Source organism: Takifugu rubripes, chromosome 19 (assembly GCF_901000725.2).
Source record: "Takifugu rubripes chromosome 19, fTakRub1.2, whole genome shotgun sequence".
Classification (NCBI taxonomy): domain Eukaryota; kingdom Metazoa; phylum Chordata; class Actinopteri; order Tetraodontiformes; family Tetraodontidae; genus Takifugu; species Takifugu rubripes.
Genome location: NC_042303.1, coordinates 16,515,875 through 16,534,260, shown reverse-complemented (window position 1 = coordinate 16,534,260; position 18,386 = coordinate 16,515,875). Strand labels below are relative to the sequence as shown.

The following is an 18,386-nucleotide window of genomic DNA, read 5'->3' as shown; positions in this document are numbered from 1 at the left end:
TTGTTTAAATAGAAATTTGTATTTACATCCATAAACAGAAAGAAATTTGTAATATACATCCTGTAAAATGACAGCTTATCTCAAACCAAAAGGATCTCACGCCTCTTTTTGCCCTTCATTCAAACTCTACAAAGTTCCCTTTTCCTGAAGTAACACAATTGGGACATTTAATTTATTTCCTGCAAGTTATGAAAGATATATCTTATCCTGGATTTCTTTATTCACAGAAGAAAGAAAAAAAAAACATGCTTAGGGTTTTATCCTGGAGCAAAAACTGAGCTGTAGTTCTGTTTCCAGCCCTTTTTACAATGCAAACAACTGTGCCATAAGTCCTTTGTACTTACAGTAAATAACCATAATAGATTCATGATATGTACCCATTTACCATTAGACTAATATAACACATTTAAAAATGTACACCAGAAATTATACAGACATGTGGAAAAATATCTTTGGACTGCGCATGTTGAAAAAATAGATTTAGAGAGATGCTACAGTTGAGAAGATGTGAATAAAAATACACTTGCAGAGGAAACGGCCGAGAGGGCCAGAACACTGCTGACGTCGGGTCGGCTTTTGAACCAACAACCTCCCTCAGCTCCCCTCCCACAGCTCAGGAGAGTCGTGTTATTCCATAAAATCCACTAAGTGGGCAGAATTGAACTGATTCTACAACTGAATTTTTTTTTTTTAACCCATCACAAGTAAAAGTGCCTTGTTAAAACATGACTTTTTTCATTAAAAAAAAAAAAAAGACAGCATTCTGAAAGTATAATGGAGAGAAAAATCCAAACCTGCCAGCATTATTATGCAAAAATAATAATTAAAAAAACAGTACTGACCTATTAAACACAAAAATACAACCAGGTCTCATACTTTGTGCAATAATGGGCCTTTAAAAGCATGTTTGATATATATATTTTTTGAAATATTTACATTTTGTATTCACAGAGGACATTTGGGCCGTCTAATACTGCAGTACCATTTTGTTGCTTATATCAGAGGTTGCAATGCTCTGTTAGTCTAAAGCACAGAGGCAGGAGTTATTGCTCCGATCTGCATAACGAAGTCAACTGTGTGCTTTTAAGCTTCCATTAACTCCGAGAATGAGATGCAAACAAAGAGACAAAAAAGAAGAGAACCCTATAGTTGTGAAGGCATTGAATCTCTAATAAGGCGGTAAAGATGAAGAAATATTGCATCAGTCTTTGCTCCACACAGAGGTTGCTCCAGGTAAAGTGCAGCCCCGGCCGGTTGTACCATAGTTCCACTCGGCAGGCTGCTCGCTGAATACCGCCAGGCAGCTCCGGTACATGTGCAGCACACCGACACTTCAGCTGGGGATGCCGCTCAGACCAGGGTTGTCCGCGTAGAAACATCTTTTAAGATGTTGTGTCACATGTTCTCCTGGAGAGATCCGACTGTGTGTATTGACGTGGGTTTAGCACCTCAAGGCTCAGTTCCCCGGGTTGGAGAAGCTCAGGATTCTCAGTTCTTCAGCAATATTTCTACAAGACAAAACATGTGATCAGACTGGAGGACATCATATTCACAGACATCCTGTTTACCCCTGTTCACTTACCTGATCAGGACCCATTGGCATTCTTCCCATTCCCATTGGGTTCATTCCCATCTGGCTCTGCCTCTGTCCTTGCATCTGACCCATTTGTCCGGCACCGGCGCCACTGACCGGCCCGGGTGCACCAATGGCGTTATTCATCATCATAGGCCCAAACTGGTTTTGGTTACCCTGCTGAGGGAACTGTGGCTGCGAGTATGAACTACAAACCACAAAAAAGGGACATTTTGATTAGAGAAAATCTGCTGATGCAAGGACGAATAAAAATTGTCCTGGAGGAAGCTGGATCCGACATACTTGTTCCGTGGCATGTTCCCTTGTGGCCACCCTTTCATGTCTCCAGATGGGTACATGGACCCTCCTTGTGGGTTGCCCTGCACCCCAGGCATCATTGTGTTCTGAGGAGGACCTCCCATCCGTCCCTGCATCACGTTTCCCGGTGGGCTGCTTCCTGGAGCCATGAACGATGGGTCCCCCTGCTGGTTAATTCCTGTAAATACAACAAAAACAGAAACTCAACACTCAATAAATTGAGAAATAAAGATCCTGAAGTGGATGAAAATCAACCTAACCAGCAACTCACCATAATTAGCCCCATAGTTAAAGCCCTGCTGTCCTGTTTGGTTCATGGCAGGCCCTCCCACTGGACCGTCCATGCCTACCGGCGCAGTGACATTTGGAGGGGGGTTAAAGCCCCCTGCTGCCCCTTGCCCTTGTTGATGCATCAGCATCATCATTTGCTGTCTCCTCATTTGAGAGATCGTCATCATCTCTCTGTTGCGCTGAGCCACCATCTGAGGATTCAGGAAACCAGGCTGCAGACAAACATCCATAATTAGTCCACAAATAAAATGAGCCAATGTATTTACATTAAATTAGATGTTACATACCTGACCCCCCATGCCTGCAGGCTGCATGCCAGGCTGCATGCCTGGATGCATGGCAGGGTTTCCTCCAGGATTATGCTCCACTTTTATTCCTTGTCTTGTCTGATTCATAAACTACCAACAGAGAGCAAAGCCATTTAGCTTATTAATGCTTGCAATAATTAAGCATATCACCAACAATTGTGATACTCACTACATTTACACAACAGAAAAAACAAATCACGGTATTGTCTTAATCCGACAACAACTGAAAAACTGAGGTGGATGTAAACACGATAGTTTGACTAACATTGGAGTCCTTCTCAGTGACTAAGGCTGGAAATTCGTCTTTCTTCGGCATGTACTACACCTTAATCAGAGTTAAACTACAAGACGCATGTGCACGTGCTCCACAAGACCTCCACTAGCATATGACCCCAAAACAAAAAAAATCCCAAAAAGTCAGTGACAGACGAACACAACAATGGACAGTGTGCGTCCTAATGGCAGGTATAAGATGAACAGAGCTGTAGGATCATCCATCTTCCTGTTGTTCAACTCTAGTAGTTTATTGGGTGATGTAATAGTCAACTGGAAAGGGTGGCCATACTATCACCAGCTTGTGTTAAAGAGGACATGTTCACGCCATTAATCCGATTTTCTGAGGTCCATTTAAACTGGGACAAGGACTGAATTCTGACCAGACGCCAAAGTCGACTTTATGAGCACCACTCGATTAAGCTGTGCGTGTAAACGTACTGGTTGGAAGATTACCTGTTGTCCTTGTAGTCTTTGCTGGAGCTGTAATCTGAGAGGTTTCGTAGCCGTCATCATGCGAGGCCGCATCATGTTGGCGTTCGGATTGCTCATGCCTCCCATGCCAGGGAAGTTCCCCGTCTGGCCCATTTGATTCATCATGGGGTTGAAGCCTCCAGGTGGTTGCCCTTGCATTGCATTGCCACCATAACCAGGCTGCATACTTACAGGGGGAGGACCTGGAGGTCCCGGATAGCCTTGGTTATACCTGGGTTTTTGATCCATGCTTAGGGAGGCGTCTTGGCCAGGGAAAGACTCTGCAGATGGGCAGGGTGCATGGCCTTGTTCGAGACCTCCGAGGCGGGTTTCAGGTCCCTGGCTCTGGTGAAGAGATGTCGCACTTTAGCTGGATAAACTTTCCCGAATAAATGATATTGAAAATTTGGTTATTAACTTGAAAATAGAATACACACTCGTGTCTGATGTACCTGGCCCACTATTTCAGGGATTCCTAAAGCTCGATCTATCTCCTGCAGGGCACCAACATCTGCTGTGTTGAGAAGAGAATCGAGCTGGTCCAGTAAAGCTCTTTCATCACTCTGGCCTTCATTGCTGGTCAGAGGCCCCAATAATTCCTCCAACGGGTTTCCGAACTGGTCCCTACCATGGAAAATAGAGATACTCGGTCACTTTAATGCTTTAAAATGGAATTAAAAGCAAAATAATCAAACACAATTCTATTTACACCAAATATAGAGACAGTATAGAAATTCTTTACCTGCTTGTGTTTCTCTGAGGTCCATCCACTCCCAGCGGAGGACCTTGCCATGAGGGGGACTGGGGAGGGGGACCAGGTCCACCAAATCTACTCATACCCATACTGTTTTCATTGGCACCTGCAGAAGTGGGAACAGACAGGGAAGCGGGGAGGAGAACAAAATAAAAACATTACATCATCAGATACTGTAGCACTTCTTAGAGGCTTCAAACATTTATAAGTTGCAGCTGCTCACACAGACATACCCATGTCCATTAGCTGCTGCTGCAGCATAGATCTGGTGTTTCCAGGTAGGCTATTAGAACGGCTGATCATTGGTCCTGAATTAGCACGCATTCCAGGCATTCCAGGGTGTCCTGGTCTCACTACAGGACTGCCAGCTGATCTTGGCATTCCCCAGTCCCCAGGCCCTGAGATGGGAGGCCGTTGTTGAGGCATTGCCATTCCTCTGCCCAAACCCCCTGAATGAGACATGATCAAAACGATTAGCCATTTAAACTCGGGCTTTAAAAGTAACTGATTTACTACAGCCCGTTGAGGACAAAATACCCCCGTGTAGTACAGTTTGGGGACTTGATCATCAAAGGAATGAACACGCAAACATATTGCAGTTACTTGTTAGATTGCCTCTGGGTGGACACACGCCACTTCCCCCTGGAAATCCATTTGGAACGCCACCGATTCGAATTGGGGCCTCCACGTTCTCCTGTTTAACTAGTGTGGGACAAGGAGCATTTCTTCTGCCAGCCAACCCCACTGCCACTGGTCCTTCTCCACCCATGGGCTTGGCATCCATGGACAAGGCTCTCTGGTAGGCAACACGCTGACCAGCAGGCACTGGGACTCTCTCCCCCTCTGCATAACAGCCAGGACCAAGATTTTAAAGGACATTTTAAAGACTTTCAGAGTTTTATTCTACAATCGATGAATAATGAAAGTTGAGTCTGATGATAAATGCAAAGCATGACAAGTTATTTGTCTTCCACACCGTGTAAACTGTCAGGTTTGTTTCCCACTTCCTTCCCTGTTCTGGAGTCTGGTTCAGGGTAGAATGCAGAGCTGTTTCTCGGGACACCGAGAATGTTCTCCAGCGTCTCTGCCTAAACAACCACATTTTAAAAATGATCACAAAACAAAGTTGTGTCGATATTAAGTTCAAGTGATAAATTAGACACAGGCTTACCTCATCAGATGGCTCCATCTTGACCTTTCCATTCATGCAGTGGGGGTCAGAGCTGGTCACCCCTGCACCCTGAACTCCTCTCCCTTCCAATTCATCCAGCTTTGGTTTGATATCACCACCTTCTTTAGAGTCATCCTTGTTGAGGAGGTAATGAAGGAGGGCATTGGGCTTCTCCTTCTTGGGGCTCAGCTGCTCCTGTTTCAAGTCTGTTCCCCTGGTCCCCACAGTGACTGGGTCTTGTGCCGCTGAATCTGTAGCACATTTCCCCGTGGCCTCGGCTGTGATCCGAGCCACTTCGTCAGGAGTGTTCCCGTTCTGCAGGAGCTTATGTAGGATCTTGTGCTTCTCCTGCAGCGACTGACTGGTTGACTGTCCAGCAGCACCAGAAGATGACACAGTACTGTGATTTCCACCGGTGGAGGAAGAAACTCCTGAAGGTGAGGGGCTGGTCACAGCAGGTGCTCCATCTTTAGCTTCGGGTGTGGAGCTGGGCCCAGATGTTGGTAGGTGATTAGAAGGCACCAGGTCATCTGTTGGTGAGGTGAGGAGCTGCAAAAGTTTCTTGTGGGTCTTACTGTCAGGGACACGCCTACCGGATTCTCCTCCAGGAACTCCTACCTCTCTGGCCTGACTGTCTGGCTTTTCAGTAGGCACCTCACTGACAGGGGTATGTGGGTGCTGCTGGGATTGATGCTCTCCTCCAGCTCCCAATAAGCTGCCTGGACTCTTGGAATCTGTGTAAGGTGGCAGTTTACAGGGTCCCGTTGGTACCTGGTTGGTGGAGTTGATGCTGGGGGAGCTGTCAGGCCGTTGGGGGGGAGGTGAGGTGAGGGGAGAGGGCATTGGATTACCTACACCCTCACTAATGGCTTGGAGGGCATTCAAGGAGCTGCTGGAAAAGGTGCTTCCTCCTCCACCTCCAGAATTACCAGGGTGATTGGAGCTCATTGGAGAATTGATACCTAAGAACCATGATAACCACATCAATACACAATGTCAGTTCAAGAACAGGTGGTTAAATTGTGGATTAAAATAGAACCGTGACAGTCACATGGTCAGTCACTACTTTTGAGTGTATGTCATGCCATGAGTCAGATTCCTAATTCTGAGTTGAACTTAAATGTATATATTTTAAAAAAAATACTTTGGTTCATACCTCCAGGAGAGAAAGGGCTGGCCCCCATTTTGGGGCTCCCTCTTACTCTGGGTGAATTCATGACACTGTGCGGAGGGGCATTAATCCCTGGGCTGGCCTGAGTGGGGCTTGTAATTCCCATCCCATAACCTCCAGTCACAGGTCCACCTCCATGGAACTGACCCATCTGCTGATGCTGATTCTGCTGCTGCTGCATACCATGGTGGCCCATCTGGTTCATGGAGTGCATGGAATTCATCTGACCCATGTTCATCTGATGCGTGGAATTCATGTGGTTCATCGGATGCATGGAGTTCATCTGACCCATTGAGTTCATTTGATTCATCTGATGCATAGGATTCATCTGATTCATGCGATTGCCACCAGTATAAGGAGGCATTCCTCTTTGAGACATGTTGCCCTGGTCGGCCATGTTGTAGCCTCTATTCATTGCCATGGCCCCTCCAGGACCCATCCCCATCTGTTGGTTTGGGTTGTTTACGGCCATATTTTGAGGCCGCATACCTCCAGCCTGGTTTCCACGATAACTGTTCTGTTCCCTGTATGACAATTTTATAAATATCAGAAATCAGGGAGGGAAAACTGGGAGCACGCAAACACAGTAGGAATATTTGGATTTTTGAGGAATAAATGTAGGTACTTGTAACTGTTACAACATCTGTACCTTTGTAGAAAGTGTGTGGAGAGGAAAGAGTGGGGCTCATTATTGCTGGAGTTCCTGCAGAGGTCAGTCCTGGTCTGAGCTGTGACCGGGGTGCCATCTGAGAGGGAGAAGCGGTACAGAGGGGTCTCTGCATGGCCATTATGGAAAGCTGAAACAAAAACAAAAGTTAAAATCTGAAAAATTACAGATAACAGTAAAATAATGGCAAATGCCAATGAAAGGTTGGCTTTAGCAGCAACTTCGAACCAGGAGAAAGAAAATTAAAATGTCATATAATCAAAGCCTTCATCAATATCAGTGAATGTCACTAAGAGATGGGAATACTGTAAATCACATATTTGGAATGTAATCATATACCCTCTTGATAGTGGCGTTTGTAGGACCATGACTGCCCTTCACTGCGATGGAGGAACATCTGCATGCATCTCCTCACCAGGTCCTCCCAACCAGGGCGCATAGTGGTGTGAAGAGACGCTTGCTGTTCTATTTCCACCAATTTACCTGCAATTAGAGGCAGAGTTAGGATTGTATATACAGTAACGTCCGGGGGTAGTCATTTAAAGATCCTCGCATTTGATTAATTATTATGAAAGGAGAAGTCCTGTCATATACTGTACAGTTTCAATCAATTAGTAGAATCAATCAATTAGTAATCATTTAGTTGCGCTGTAACATCACAAAAGCTTACCCGACAGTTCATGACGAGTGCTAAATCTCTCTGTCCTTTCCACTGCAATGATGCGTCGGGCCACACAAATCATACACGAGTGCAAATCTGCATAAAGACATTTTAAGACATCATTGGCTCGTACCTGAGGAGAACACTGAAAAGGTTACTAGAGTTTACTAGTTACCTTCTCCCTCCTCCATCATGGCACGAGGCTGAGTGAGTGCAAAACACTGCATAGCCTCATAGCGCTGCCCCCCAGGTGGCCTTTCTTCTGACAGCCCATGACTCTGACCATGAACTGTGTTCACCAGCATTCGACAGTTGAAAGTGTGACTTTTCTGTCGGGGTGTATCTCCACCCCACGGTGCTCCATTTGAAACTATTGAAGGGAAAAAAACAGTAGATGAGCTTTAGCTCATGACATCAACTGGAGTTTGTAAAACAATTTGTACTTCAAACCACATCTCACCATTTGTCTTGGGTAGATTCTTATGAAACTCCTCCCTGTCGTCATCATGGATTATGTTGTACACACTGGTGTTGATCAGCTCTTCCTGCTTGTACTGAAGGTACTGCGTGACGTTGTCCGAGACGAATACAATGCTGCCCTCACGATTAACCACAAAGAGAAAGCCATCCAAGGCCTGACAAGAGAAATAAGGTAATTCAAGAGATTCATTTCAAACAAACACCGGCTACTAAAACGTTAGTAGGCCAGTAATGTCTGCACAGCATATCCCAGCACGGGAAACATGAGGTAGCTGGTGTTAATCTCTTGTCCTGGGGTAATGGGCCCCAAGCTGACCTGCAGGAGAAGCGGTCCCAGATGGTCTTTATCTATGACCCCTTGACCAGTGGAGGAAACATCTGCCTTCTGTACATCATCATCACTGCATGCGCTCTTTCCTGGGGACAGTTGAAGCAACAGAACGGAAGCAATGAAGCATCGTTTGGCTTTTTTTTATATCTTAGAAAATATATGGTAACATTTCACATATAACACATTAGATATTATTTCTTCTAGACAACATTACCCACATACATGACTGAGGTCAGTTTGGCTACCCCGAGCTAATGACAGTTCCTTCTTGGCCAGCTGGTGGCAGCATTGGCCACAGAAACATTGCTAGCATGCCTTTCTATTTTTAAGATGAGCATGTGTTGGAGGATTTGAAAGATACCTCTGAGCATAGAAAGGTTATTTCTAGTGCTAAGCAAAATGGCAAAACATAACATGGCTTTGTAAGTCTATTTCCCATCAAAATAATCCTTTGAGAAGGGTTTTGTTGGAGATATGAGAATCAAGTATTGCCCTTAATTACAACTGTACAACTTTCTGAGCAACAAAAACAGCCCGTCAGACTGAATGAGCCTGAAAACAAACACACCATTCCACCACTGTTTGACATCTGACTGTAGCACTGGACCTGACACAATCGGCCCAGATCGCGTCCCCCTTGTAATGTAGTGCATTATTCACAGTGTAACTTGGACAGCGTTGCTACCTTGCTCTTTGATTTGTCTGATCTGTCTCACGGTCTCCTTGAGGATTGCGCATTTGTCAGGCTTGACATTGAAGCTGTCGATGTTGGAGAGGTTGGCAGAGATGAGCTCAGCTAGCTCTTCGATGTACTTGCTCTCCTGTTCCCTCCGACGCTTGTCACACCTGCCAGGGCGCCAAAGGGATTAGACGTGTAACCATGACAACATGAGTTCCCCATGCTTGGTCCATATGCACGCCATACAGCCATGCTTGAGATTTAGATATTTTGCAGGAGAAAAAAAAACATACTACATGGAATACAGGGGTGTTTACAGTCAGTTAGGCAAAGAGGAATGATATAAGATAATGATAAGACACATGCACTGAAACATGCATCGTATATAGATATTGTGTGTGTGTGTATGTGATTAACACACATATTACAGCACTTACCCTAAACCTGGAGTGTCACAGGTGGACAGTTTACGTTTGCGGTCAGAGCACAACGGCTCCAACGAGTTGTCCCCTATACCACTCATCTTCAAAGCATATCAGCAGCTGAAAGCACACACACATCGCACACTCTAAAGGCAGATATACAGGCTGAAATTAGAGTAAAATGTGTCTTCATTTACACTCGTGTGTGCGGTACAATCTGATCGCAGGATTGATGCATTGATTACATCTGCTGCCATTTCTTCACAAAAAAAACAAAAAACACTCAAAGCCTGAAAATCCCACAGCTGCACACATTCCAAGTGATGTGGCTTCCATAACACCAGCAGAGTTTTTATTCATAGATATTTATAAGGGTGGCCTATCTAGCCGTGTTTCCTATTTAGCATTTGATAGGAGTGAAATCTCATCTGTTCCGCGGCGAGGAGCGACTGATGATGATGATGATGTGACTGGGAGCCTCAGGGGAGACGGGTCATCCTGCGTTCAGGCACCAACCGCTGGAATGATACTACCCAACACAGCACACAGCGTATACACTCCGTTTCCACTACAGGTTCAGGCATGTAAGGAAGAGCAAGCCTGCCTCTTTGCTTCACAACTGAGGCTTCCAAAAAAAAAAGATATGTGCGAAATTGCAAAGCACAGCAGCAATCCAGGAAAGGCTCAACGGTGCATTTCAGACTAGTGAGAATTATCCCTCTTCCGCATTCCCTCTGCTCTGCATTCTCCATACTAGGCTACATCCGGTCTTTCTTCCAATCGGCTTGAGCTGCAGTTTTCCTCTTACCATCCTAAGACAACCCCTCCCTTCTTTCCCTCTCCCCTTCCTCCCTGGGTGTAGCAGTAGAAGGCTGAGGACCATGCCCTTGTTTTCCTGCTCTGGTATTGCCCTGCCACTGACCCCTCAGAGTTCACGACAGAGGAAAGCCTGGTTCAGTCTGTAAGGTCGCAGCTTTTTCCAAGTCCTACACAAACACACACAAAGCCCCAGCACACCCGAACGTGTGTATGAGTGTGTGTGTGGTGCACAGAAGCACTCTTTAATAAGGAACCATCTCATTCCAGACTGGAAAATAGCATAGTGGATGGAGTTATTATGCAACTTCTACTCAGCAACAGCAAGCTAGGACATGCAGCCCAGTCAACCACTACGACTATTAGAAGAGCACAAAGTCTCAGACATGAATGTGAGATGCATGTATATTATCTTTCACCCTTTACCAAAGCTGCCGTCCTTCCTAATTTATGTGGTAAACCTCACCTTTGCAGCGCTGGAAACATGTGACGTCAGCCTTGTGAGAGAGCCGGGGGGTGCATGGGGGTCTTTCTCAGAACAAAGAATGCATAGTTGTGTAGAACAGTTTCTACAATACACCAATTCTGAGTCCTCCTCAACATAAGAACGCCGAGTTTTAGGCACACAGGGCTCCACACTGATGTTTAAGTGACACATTACTGGAGTATAAAAACCGACAAGCTAAATAGAAAACATCTTGAGGTCAGTGGGCAAAATGGTGAGCAGCAGCCCAACAAGACCACAAAAGAGTCACAACAAGTCATGCAATGTGTCAGTGACAAGTCAAATCATGTGACAAGTGAAACCTGCTCAGTGACCACCTGTGTTGCTCCAAACTACATAGACAACACCTGCTAGTGTGAGAAACACAAACCTCCACAGCTAAAGATGTTCTTAAGATGCCAAATGTGGTGAACATGTGAGTTTCGAAACCCACAGACTCACCTTGACCTCGACCAGCCCCAGTGAAGCACCATCCAGGGGTGTAGTATTGCTTCAAGGTGTCTCCATCTCCTAAAAGCAAAAGAGAAAATGCAATGAAGTGAGACACTGAGTCACGTGTGCTCCAATATGACACTGGCACTGTTTTGCTTCCAATAAAAATGCACGAGCTCTTGTTTTGCTTTCACAGAAATGCATGGAAAAAATGTGATTTTGTTCAAACTTCACAGGAAGCCGCAGCAGACGGCATCCTGTTTGCATCTTCCCTTCAGCCTGTTCCACTACGTCATCACTTCCCTTTCCTGGAAATGTGGCCACTCTTCCACCTTATTAACATATTATTTTTATGTTGACGGTCACATTAGTTCCTACTTTTGAAAAGCTCCCTTCACTTCAGACGCCACTGTGGATGCAATATAATATTCAGTGCTTATTCTAACATTAAAACAATGCGCATAACATATTTAAGCTTCCACAGCCTTCATCACTGTAATGCTGCTCAGAATTACTGTAGGGCTCTCTGGGGTTTTGTGTGTTCTCATTAGAGAAAGTGGATAAGCTTTAATTCAATGCGACAGAAATTAATCTCTTAAGCAGGTCGCGGACATTTTGATTACATTTTTACCACTTTGGAATTACACGTATAACATTTGAACATGGAAGTTGCAAATAATAAGTTCGCATTACCTTGAAGCATTTCTAGGCACATTTTCACAAGGAGCATCACAAATATCACATGTGCTATTAATGCTTTTCAAATCCAGATATAAAACTATTGTTAAATTAGTCTTCATGACAGATATTATCAATTGCAGGAACAAAAATTGTGATCAGACTTGCTGAAATAAATGTGGCCCACAGTCAGGCCTTGTTATTACCAATTAACAACGCAGACATTACAAGCGTACCACCCTCTCTCTCAGTCTGACCACTGAAGCCATAAATCCTACATGCTGGGCTGTTACTGAGCTAATGCGGCAGCTGAATTATTTAATACAAAAGAGAGAAAAGCTCTCCCTTACCGACAACTGTCCAAACACGGTTTAATCAGAGGCGGCTCCTGCCAACACTTGTTACCAAAAACATGCTTTTCCACGTTTTACATTTATGATTCTGGTGCATCCTCTCCATCTTCATCATTTAAGTGCCGATTATTACGAATCGCCGCTCATTTGAAACATGTGTCGTTTCTATAAAAAATGTGCTTGTTTGTTGAGGCATGAAAACGCGCGCTCATCTGGGGAGAGAGACATAGACGGACAGAGAGAGAGGAGCCTGCAGTGTGAGCTGTTGCCTGTTATTTAATTATCCTCCCTGTTTTTATGTAATATAAAGTGGTTTCTTTCTTTATTTTAGGGAGGGAAAAAGAAAGAACAGCTTTTTTGAGTCTCCTATGCAAATCTATGCACCACAGAAGGACAAACAGCACGCTACTGGAGACCTGGTCTAATTCCAGAGCTTGTTATTAGCTACCATCACAGTTCCCACCTCACAGAACGGTGATTAAAAAGAAGCCGCACAGTTCTTCAGGAAATTAAGGTAATGTGGTGGAAACATACTGCTCAGCTGCTTTTCTAAGTCCCACCAGAAAAGCATCAAGCCAAACTCATTTCACACCCAGATGGTGATAAAGTAATAACAGAGGCGTTCGGCCTGAGCTCGGGACTAAAGGAAAAGAGAAAACACAAACCACTACACTAATAACACAACTTTAGAGGGACACTAATGTTAAAGAATTTAACTGTACAGTTAATTTCAGCATACCGGGTTGAGCAAGTGAACAGTGTAGCATTAGGTTTGTTAGCCTAGGATGAGACGGTACATTTGAGTTCCCTCCAAAAATGCCCCACAAAAGCGTTATAAATCAAACTGAAAGTAGCAATGTTGGTCTGTACACTTGTGTGGTTATATTTGTCACATCTTACAGAAAATCAGCCTATTCAAAGAGTCACATGGGAAAGGAACAGGCCGTCACATGATTCCCCACAAGGCCTGTGAGAGCACTTTGTGAGGCCAATAAACAAATTACAGGATGATACCACTCGTTCCATCAGCTGATTACTTTCACCCAAATTGACATTTGCAAAAATGAGTGACACCGGTCGGAATATTAGCGAAACTTTATATAGGGTAAAAGAAGCTGGGGAGTCGCCGGCAGAATCAAGGCAACGTTTAATTTAACACACTTCTGTGTGTATATTAATTACTTGGGTGCGTTGGTTATGGTATGCACTAATGAGAGACCGAATAAATAGTTATGTCAAAATGCAGATAAATTGCGGCAAACATTCCGATCATACCGAACTATAGAGATAAATGCGGTGTGGAGGGAAAGCAGAGAAAAACAGCTTCAATAGAACTGCATTCTCTCTCTCTCTCTCTCTCCGAGAAAACATCCCCCACTCGAGTCCAAATCACTCCCTCTCTACCACACACACACACACACACACACACACAGGCTGAATCTCCCCTTTACCCCTCACATAAAATGTGTCTAAAAACCTAAGGAAATAAATGAAGTTGGCAACAAAGGGATGGCCAATTCCTGTGTGTGTGTGTGTGTGTGTGTGTGTGTGTGTGTGTGTGTGTGTGTGTGTGTGTGTGTGAGAGAGAGAGAGAGTTCTGCACATGCATTACCCTCAACTATCCATCATTAATAGAGACAAAGCCAGGCAACGCAGTCAGACCCACGGAGATATCCATCCCACAATCTGTGCATCCAACACACATTTTATTTCTTCTCTATATTGTTTATGAAGGACTGATAACAATGAGGTCACTATATTGTTCACGCCTGCATACGAGGCTATAGGCTGTGATAACACAGGGCTAATATTATGGAAATTAGTTCATTAATCAATGGCAAAACGGGCTTTTATCTGGAGGAGCAGAGCGCTGGGACTGTTCTGCTTCCACTTTGACCCCTCTGATAATACCGGCAGACCTTTTAGAAACAAAAATCCCATCCAACCGCACGGATTTCTGTGCCGGGATACACCTTTAGAGATCGCGGCGATCTATTTAAAATGACCTCGGAAGGAAAGGAAGACGCCGAATTGTTGAATTGCCGATGCAGGGTTTAACTGTGCCGCTCCGGAAAGGAAAAAAAATAAATAAAAGCGCGTTCATTTTCAGTCCGCAGCCCAGCTCCGACGATATTCTCGCCGTTCCCTTCCTCCCTTTTGCCCATTTTCTCTCTCTCCTCCCTCCGCATGTGCCCTCCCTCCCCCACAGTCCCTGCTGGATTGGTGGAGTAAACACAGGAAGAGAGCAGGCTCTGTTCCACCACGCCAGAGCAGGGGCTGGGCGTTCCTGCGCAGCTCCTGTGCCGGGGTCAAAAGTTTACTGTGGTTTTCATTTCACCTTTCCTCAGCCAATCACAGAGCCACGCTGATGCATATGAACTCTGACCCCGGCAAAGAATTCCACTCAAAAGACGGTCTGATGCCAGTTCCACAACAGCACCATATCCCTCCTCCCGTTTTTACCCACTTACTACTTACCTTTTTTTTATTATTATTATTTCTTTCAACTGGAAAACAGAACGTAGGCATGAAAATTCCAGAAATGGAGTTTTGAACGGGAACCACGAAGCTCCCGATGATCCAAAATCTAAACGGCCGAATTAAAACAAAACGACACCTCGCTTCCTGCATCCATTAAGATGTTTGATAATCAAATCTATTTCGCAAGCGGAGCCACGTAATTGTAGATTAAGATTCGAGTCGGGCAGCTAAAGACACGTTGTTCCCACTATTCTCTGCATCATTTTGCTAAGACAAGTTGTCAGAGCCACCAACACATCGACCACATGTCGCTCAGTTTCAGGTTAACACTATTAAAACCGTGTTTCGGTGACTTATGAGGACAGGCGGGACGCAGGGGTCACGAGCGCCGAGAGCTGAAAGGCAAACGGGGAGCCGGGCCGCAAAGGAGCTTGTGTGGCCCGACAGTGGAGAACAATCTGTTTTTGGACTGACAATCAGAGGAGCGCTCGTTCTGACCGGACGCGTACACGCACGCCACATGAGCCGTAATCCAATCGTGGGTTTGTTTTTGTCTGGGTGACACTGCGCTCTGTTCCCATCTGCTGGGTGATTAAGGCCGTCCTGCTAATCAAGTCGCTCAACTCTGCGGCAGGGCGGCAGATGCCGACCGAGCCGAGCCGAGCCGAGCCGAGCCGAGCCGCTCCGGTCTCCCCTTTAAACGTTTTCCACTCCCGGAGTACTTTGGAAGACAAAAAAAGGTGAAGTTCATTCCACGTTGCTGAATTTCCAAGCCACACGTAATAAGCGAAAGGGTTTGGCTTTAATGAGCACGTAGGACTGTGTCGTCTTTTACCACATATGCTGCTGCACTGGTCCAATTAACTGCTCAGTTTAAGAAATCTGACAAACTGGTTTTGAGATTCCACTGTCACAAAAGTGCAAAATAGCTCTTTGCAATCGCGCGATGGAGCGCGAGTCAACCAGCCGCTGATAGAACCTGCCGTTTCCTCGCAGCTCTCTGCTTCAGGTCGGCTGAAGGAGCTATCTGCTGATAAATAAGAGGACAGATGAACGTCCGTTGGGACCACGTAGCGCTGAATCAAACAGTTTCGGGTTATTTTCAAATATTCGGCGAATTAATATAAAGTTTTACTGCCATGCCACCTTCAAACACGCGCTCAGGTGTCTTTATCCTAACCTTAAACCTCGACCATACCTGACTACCAAGTTAATAGGAAAAATGGGATCAGGTACCAATTAAGCGCTGGCAGACTGCGGGAGTTCTCTCCGCGAGGGTTCCAGTCTGTGAATGTTTCCATGTACACGCTCTAATGTCACAGCTGCATATATCACAGCACATGTAAGCAGTTAGAGATGTAGCTGTAAACTTGACAGTGGGGCGTGAACTCCCCAGAGGAAACAAAATCCAACATTTAGCTCCTGAAATAGCTTGGAGGTGTAGGAAGCCGCACTGATGGAACAGAACCCTGAAGTTTGCAAACCTGCGTAGATGTTCGTATGATTCTTATTTCCATTTCCTTCACTTCTCTGAGAGTCAAACGGTGATTTCCATAAAAACCCTGCAGTGGTGTAGAATGTCTTAAAGTGGCTGTCAGGGTGGATATTGGCTCAGATTTTATATAGTTTTTTATTTTTTTAAAGCAGACAGTAAACAAACAACTAACCATTCTTCAACTAGAAGGGAGTGTTGGGGCCATAAAGGTCGGTTTCGGGTGCATTTATAGATCACACAACATGTGAAACTAAGAAGTTCTAGCAGTGTCATTTTCCTTTTCCGTCGCCCCTCTTGCTCAGTCCTTTCACGCTCTCAAACTTAGAGGCGGCGCATCTGGTTGTAGTTATCACATAAACCAGCTTTTTTCACCCTCGCACTCTCTTCCCCAAATGCATTTTTATATAAGGGGCCCTAAACAAAAAAACAAACAAGGTCCTGCTAACATTTTACAACGGTAACAAAACTTAGCGAGGGAGCTGCCCTCCCACTAGCTTGTTCAGGTGAAACCGTTTTATGAGCATTCTTCAGCTCGGGGAGAGAAAGTTAAATGGGGAGTTGAGGTTAAAGAGGAAGGGCAAAGAGGGGAGGGGGACAACTCTTGGCACCCCCTTCCTTAATAAAATGTGCCTTCATCCAATCAACAAGGACTACAGAGAGAACACTCTTCCAAATCCTTGCTGGTTATAAACTGGAATTAGGTGCAATGATTGCTTCAGACTGGCCGTTTGGCTTGCAGAAGTGTGCATGGCTCACATATGGCCAAGCAAGTCTCACACTCGGGCATTACCTCAGAGGTGAAGAAGAGGGGAACGAGCAGATGAAGAAGGCTCGACTTCAAACAGCGGAAAAGAACAAGCTCTGCTGCCTGAACCGGGCCCCGACGATCCGATTTCCCCCGACTAGCCAGTAAAATAAGTGGGGCTTCGGCAGCTCTTGTGTCATATTCTCACTCACTCACAAAGAATCTGAATATTTCAGCGGTGGAAACACAACGGTCTCGTTAGGCAGAGTTTTCTATATTTAGCCCTTCGACGCAAGTGGGAAAAGTCAACCTACCTGTTGGGCACATGTTGGCGCGGTGGCGAATGTGTGCAAATACAAACACAGATCGCTGCACATTGACCTTGACATGGGGGGGGGGGGGGCTAAACAGGATGTTTCATGTGATTCTAGCTGAGCAGCAGGTCCACATGTTCATGAGCTCCATTCTGCGTACCTGAGCCCGTCCTGCTGGACTCCAACACTACCTGTACTGCCGGCAGGACCAACGCCAAGAGGTCCGGTTTCGTTCAGGAGAAACAATCGGGTTTCTCTCCGAGTTCTGTCCGCTCACGTGCCCAGATAGGGACCTCGGTCTGATCACATACCACACGGTGTCAAACGAAACCGCCGCTCAGACTCAAAGACACGCGAGCTGATGAAGAAAGAAAGAATTCCATCTATTCAGGAAGCGGCGATGAGAAAATGCGCCTCGACAAAGGCAGATAAAAGACACTTATCAACCGTGGCTCCAACAATTGGAAGCCGTTCGCCCGATCTTTCTTCACCTGTCAGTGTCTAAATGGCAGTAAAAAGTTCACAGCATTTAGACAACCAGAAGAACCTGTCACAAGTGAGTGGCTGGTTATTAAGATTTTGACACCTTTAATGTACCTGGGTTACATTAAAATGGCTTTTAAATGACTTGCGTCATCAGATTCGCAATTGTTTTGACTCATTCAAGTACAAGAGTTTAAAGTTAAAAATGGCATCACAAAAACAGATACGCAGCTTAAGAGAACGGTGGTCATTTGTTAAACAAAGGGGGAGTTGATGTAAGCACAGAATCGGTCACCACGCAGAGGCTTCTTCCAATCCCACGAGAAAAAAGTGATAAGTTAATGAATTATTGAAAGCGCCGGGGCCAATGGACAAAGAGCGAAAGCTATGCATCCCAGTCACTTCTTCAGCCCATCTGCAGTCAAACAATCCCCCCAAAGATTGATTCATTGTTAATACAGCCTGACAGCCTATGTGAGGGAGAAAGAAACTGGTAGATAAAGGGACAGAG

General features: G+C 45.2%; 1 protein-coding gene across 2 annotated transcripts in view; it reads right to left on the bottom strand.

Moving 5' to 3' along the window:
- Positions 1–18,386, bottom strand: part of LOC101077966 (nuclear receptor coactivator 3-like) — a 20,080-nt gene continuing 1,694 nt past the window's right edge. The window contains exons 2-23 of one of the 2 annotated variants that reach the window (XM_029826628.1): positions 11,336–11,404; positions 9,589–9,693; positions 9,158–9,318; positions 8,458–8,558; positions 8,122–8,296; positions 7,837–8,031; positions 7,671–7,757; positions 7,340–7,483; positions 6,983–7,130; positions 6,319–6,857; positions 5,163–6,124; positions 4,968–5,079; positions 4,595–4,834; positions 4,225–4,440; positions 3,980–4,097; positions 3,675–3,861; positions 3,220–3,582; positions 2,470–2,580; positions 2,163–2,394; positions 1,877–2,069; positions 1,583–1,781; positions 1–1,508 (exon numbers count right to left, since the gene is read on the bottom strand). In XM_029826628.1, coding sequence (XP_029682488.1) covers positions 1,497–1,508; positions 1,583–1,781; positions 1,877–2,069; positions 2,163–2,394; positions 2,470–2,580; positions 3,220–3,582; positions 3,675–3,861; positions 3,980–4,097; positions 4,225–4,440; positions 4,595–4,834; positions 4,968–5,079; positions 5,163–6,124; positions 6,319–6,857; positions 6,983–7,130; positions 7,340–7,483; positions 7,671–7,757; positions 7,837–8,031; positions 8,122–8,296; positions 8,458–8,558; positions 9,158–9,318; positions 9,589–9,674 — 4,581 coding nt within the window. In that variant the 5' untranslated portion in view covers positions 9,675–9,693; positions 11,336–11,404 and the 3' untranslated portion in view covers positions 1–1,496. The remainder of the gene's footprint in view (positions 1,509–1,582; positions 1,782–1,876; positions 2,070–2,162; positions 2,395–2,469; positions 2,581–3,219; positions 3,583–3,674; positions 3,862–3,979; positions 4,098–4,224; positions 4,441–4,594; positions 4,835–4,967; positions 5,080–5,162; positions 6,125–6,318; positions 6,858–6,982; positions 7,131–7,339; positions 7,484–7,670; positions 7,758–7,836; positions 8,032–8,121; positions 8,297–8,457; positions 8,559–9,157; positions 9,319–9,588; positions 9,694–11,335; positions 11,405–18,386) is intronic. The other variant, XM_011614302.2, reaches the window with a different exon arrangement.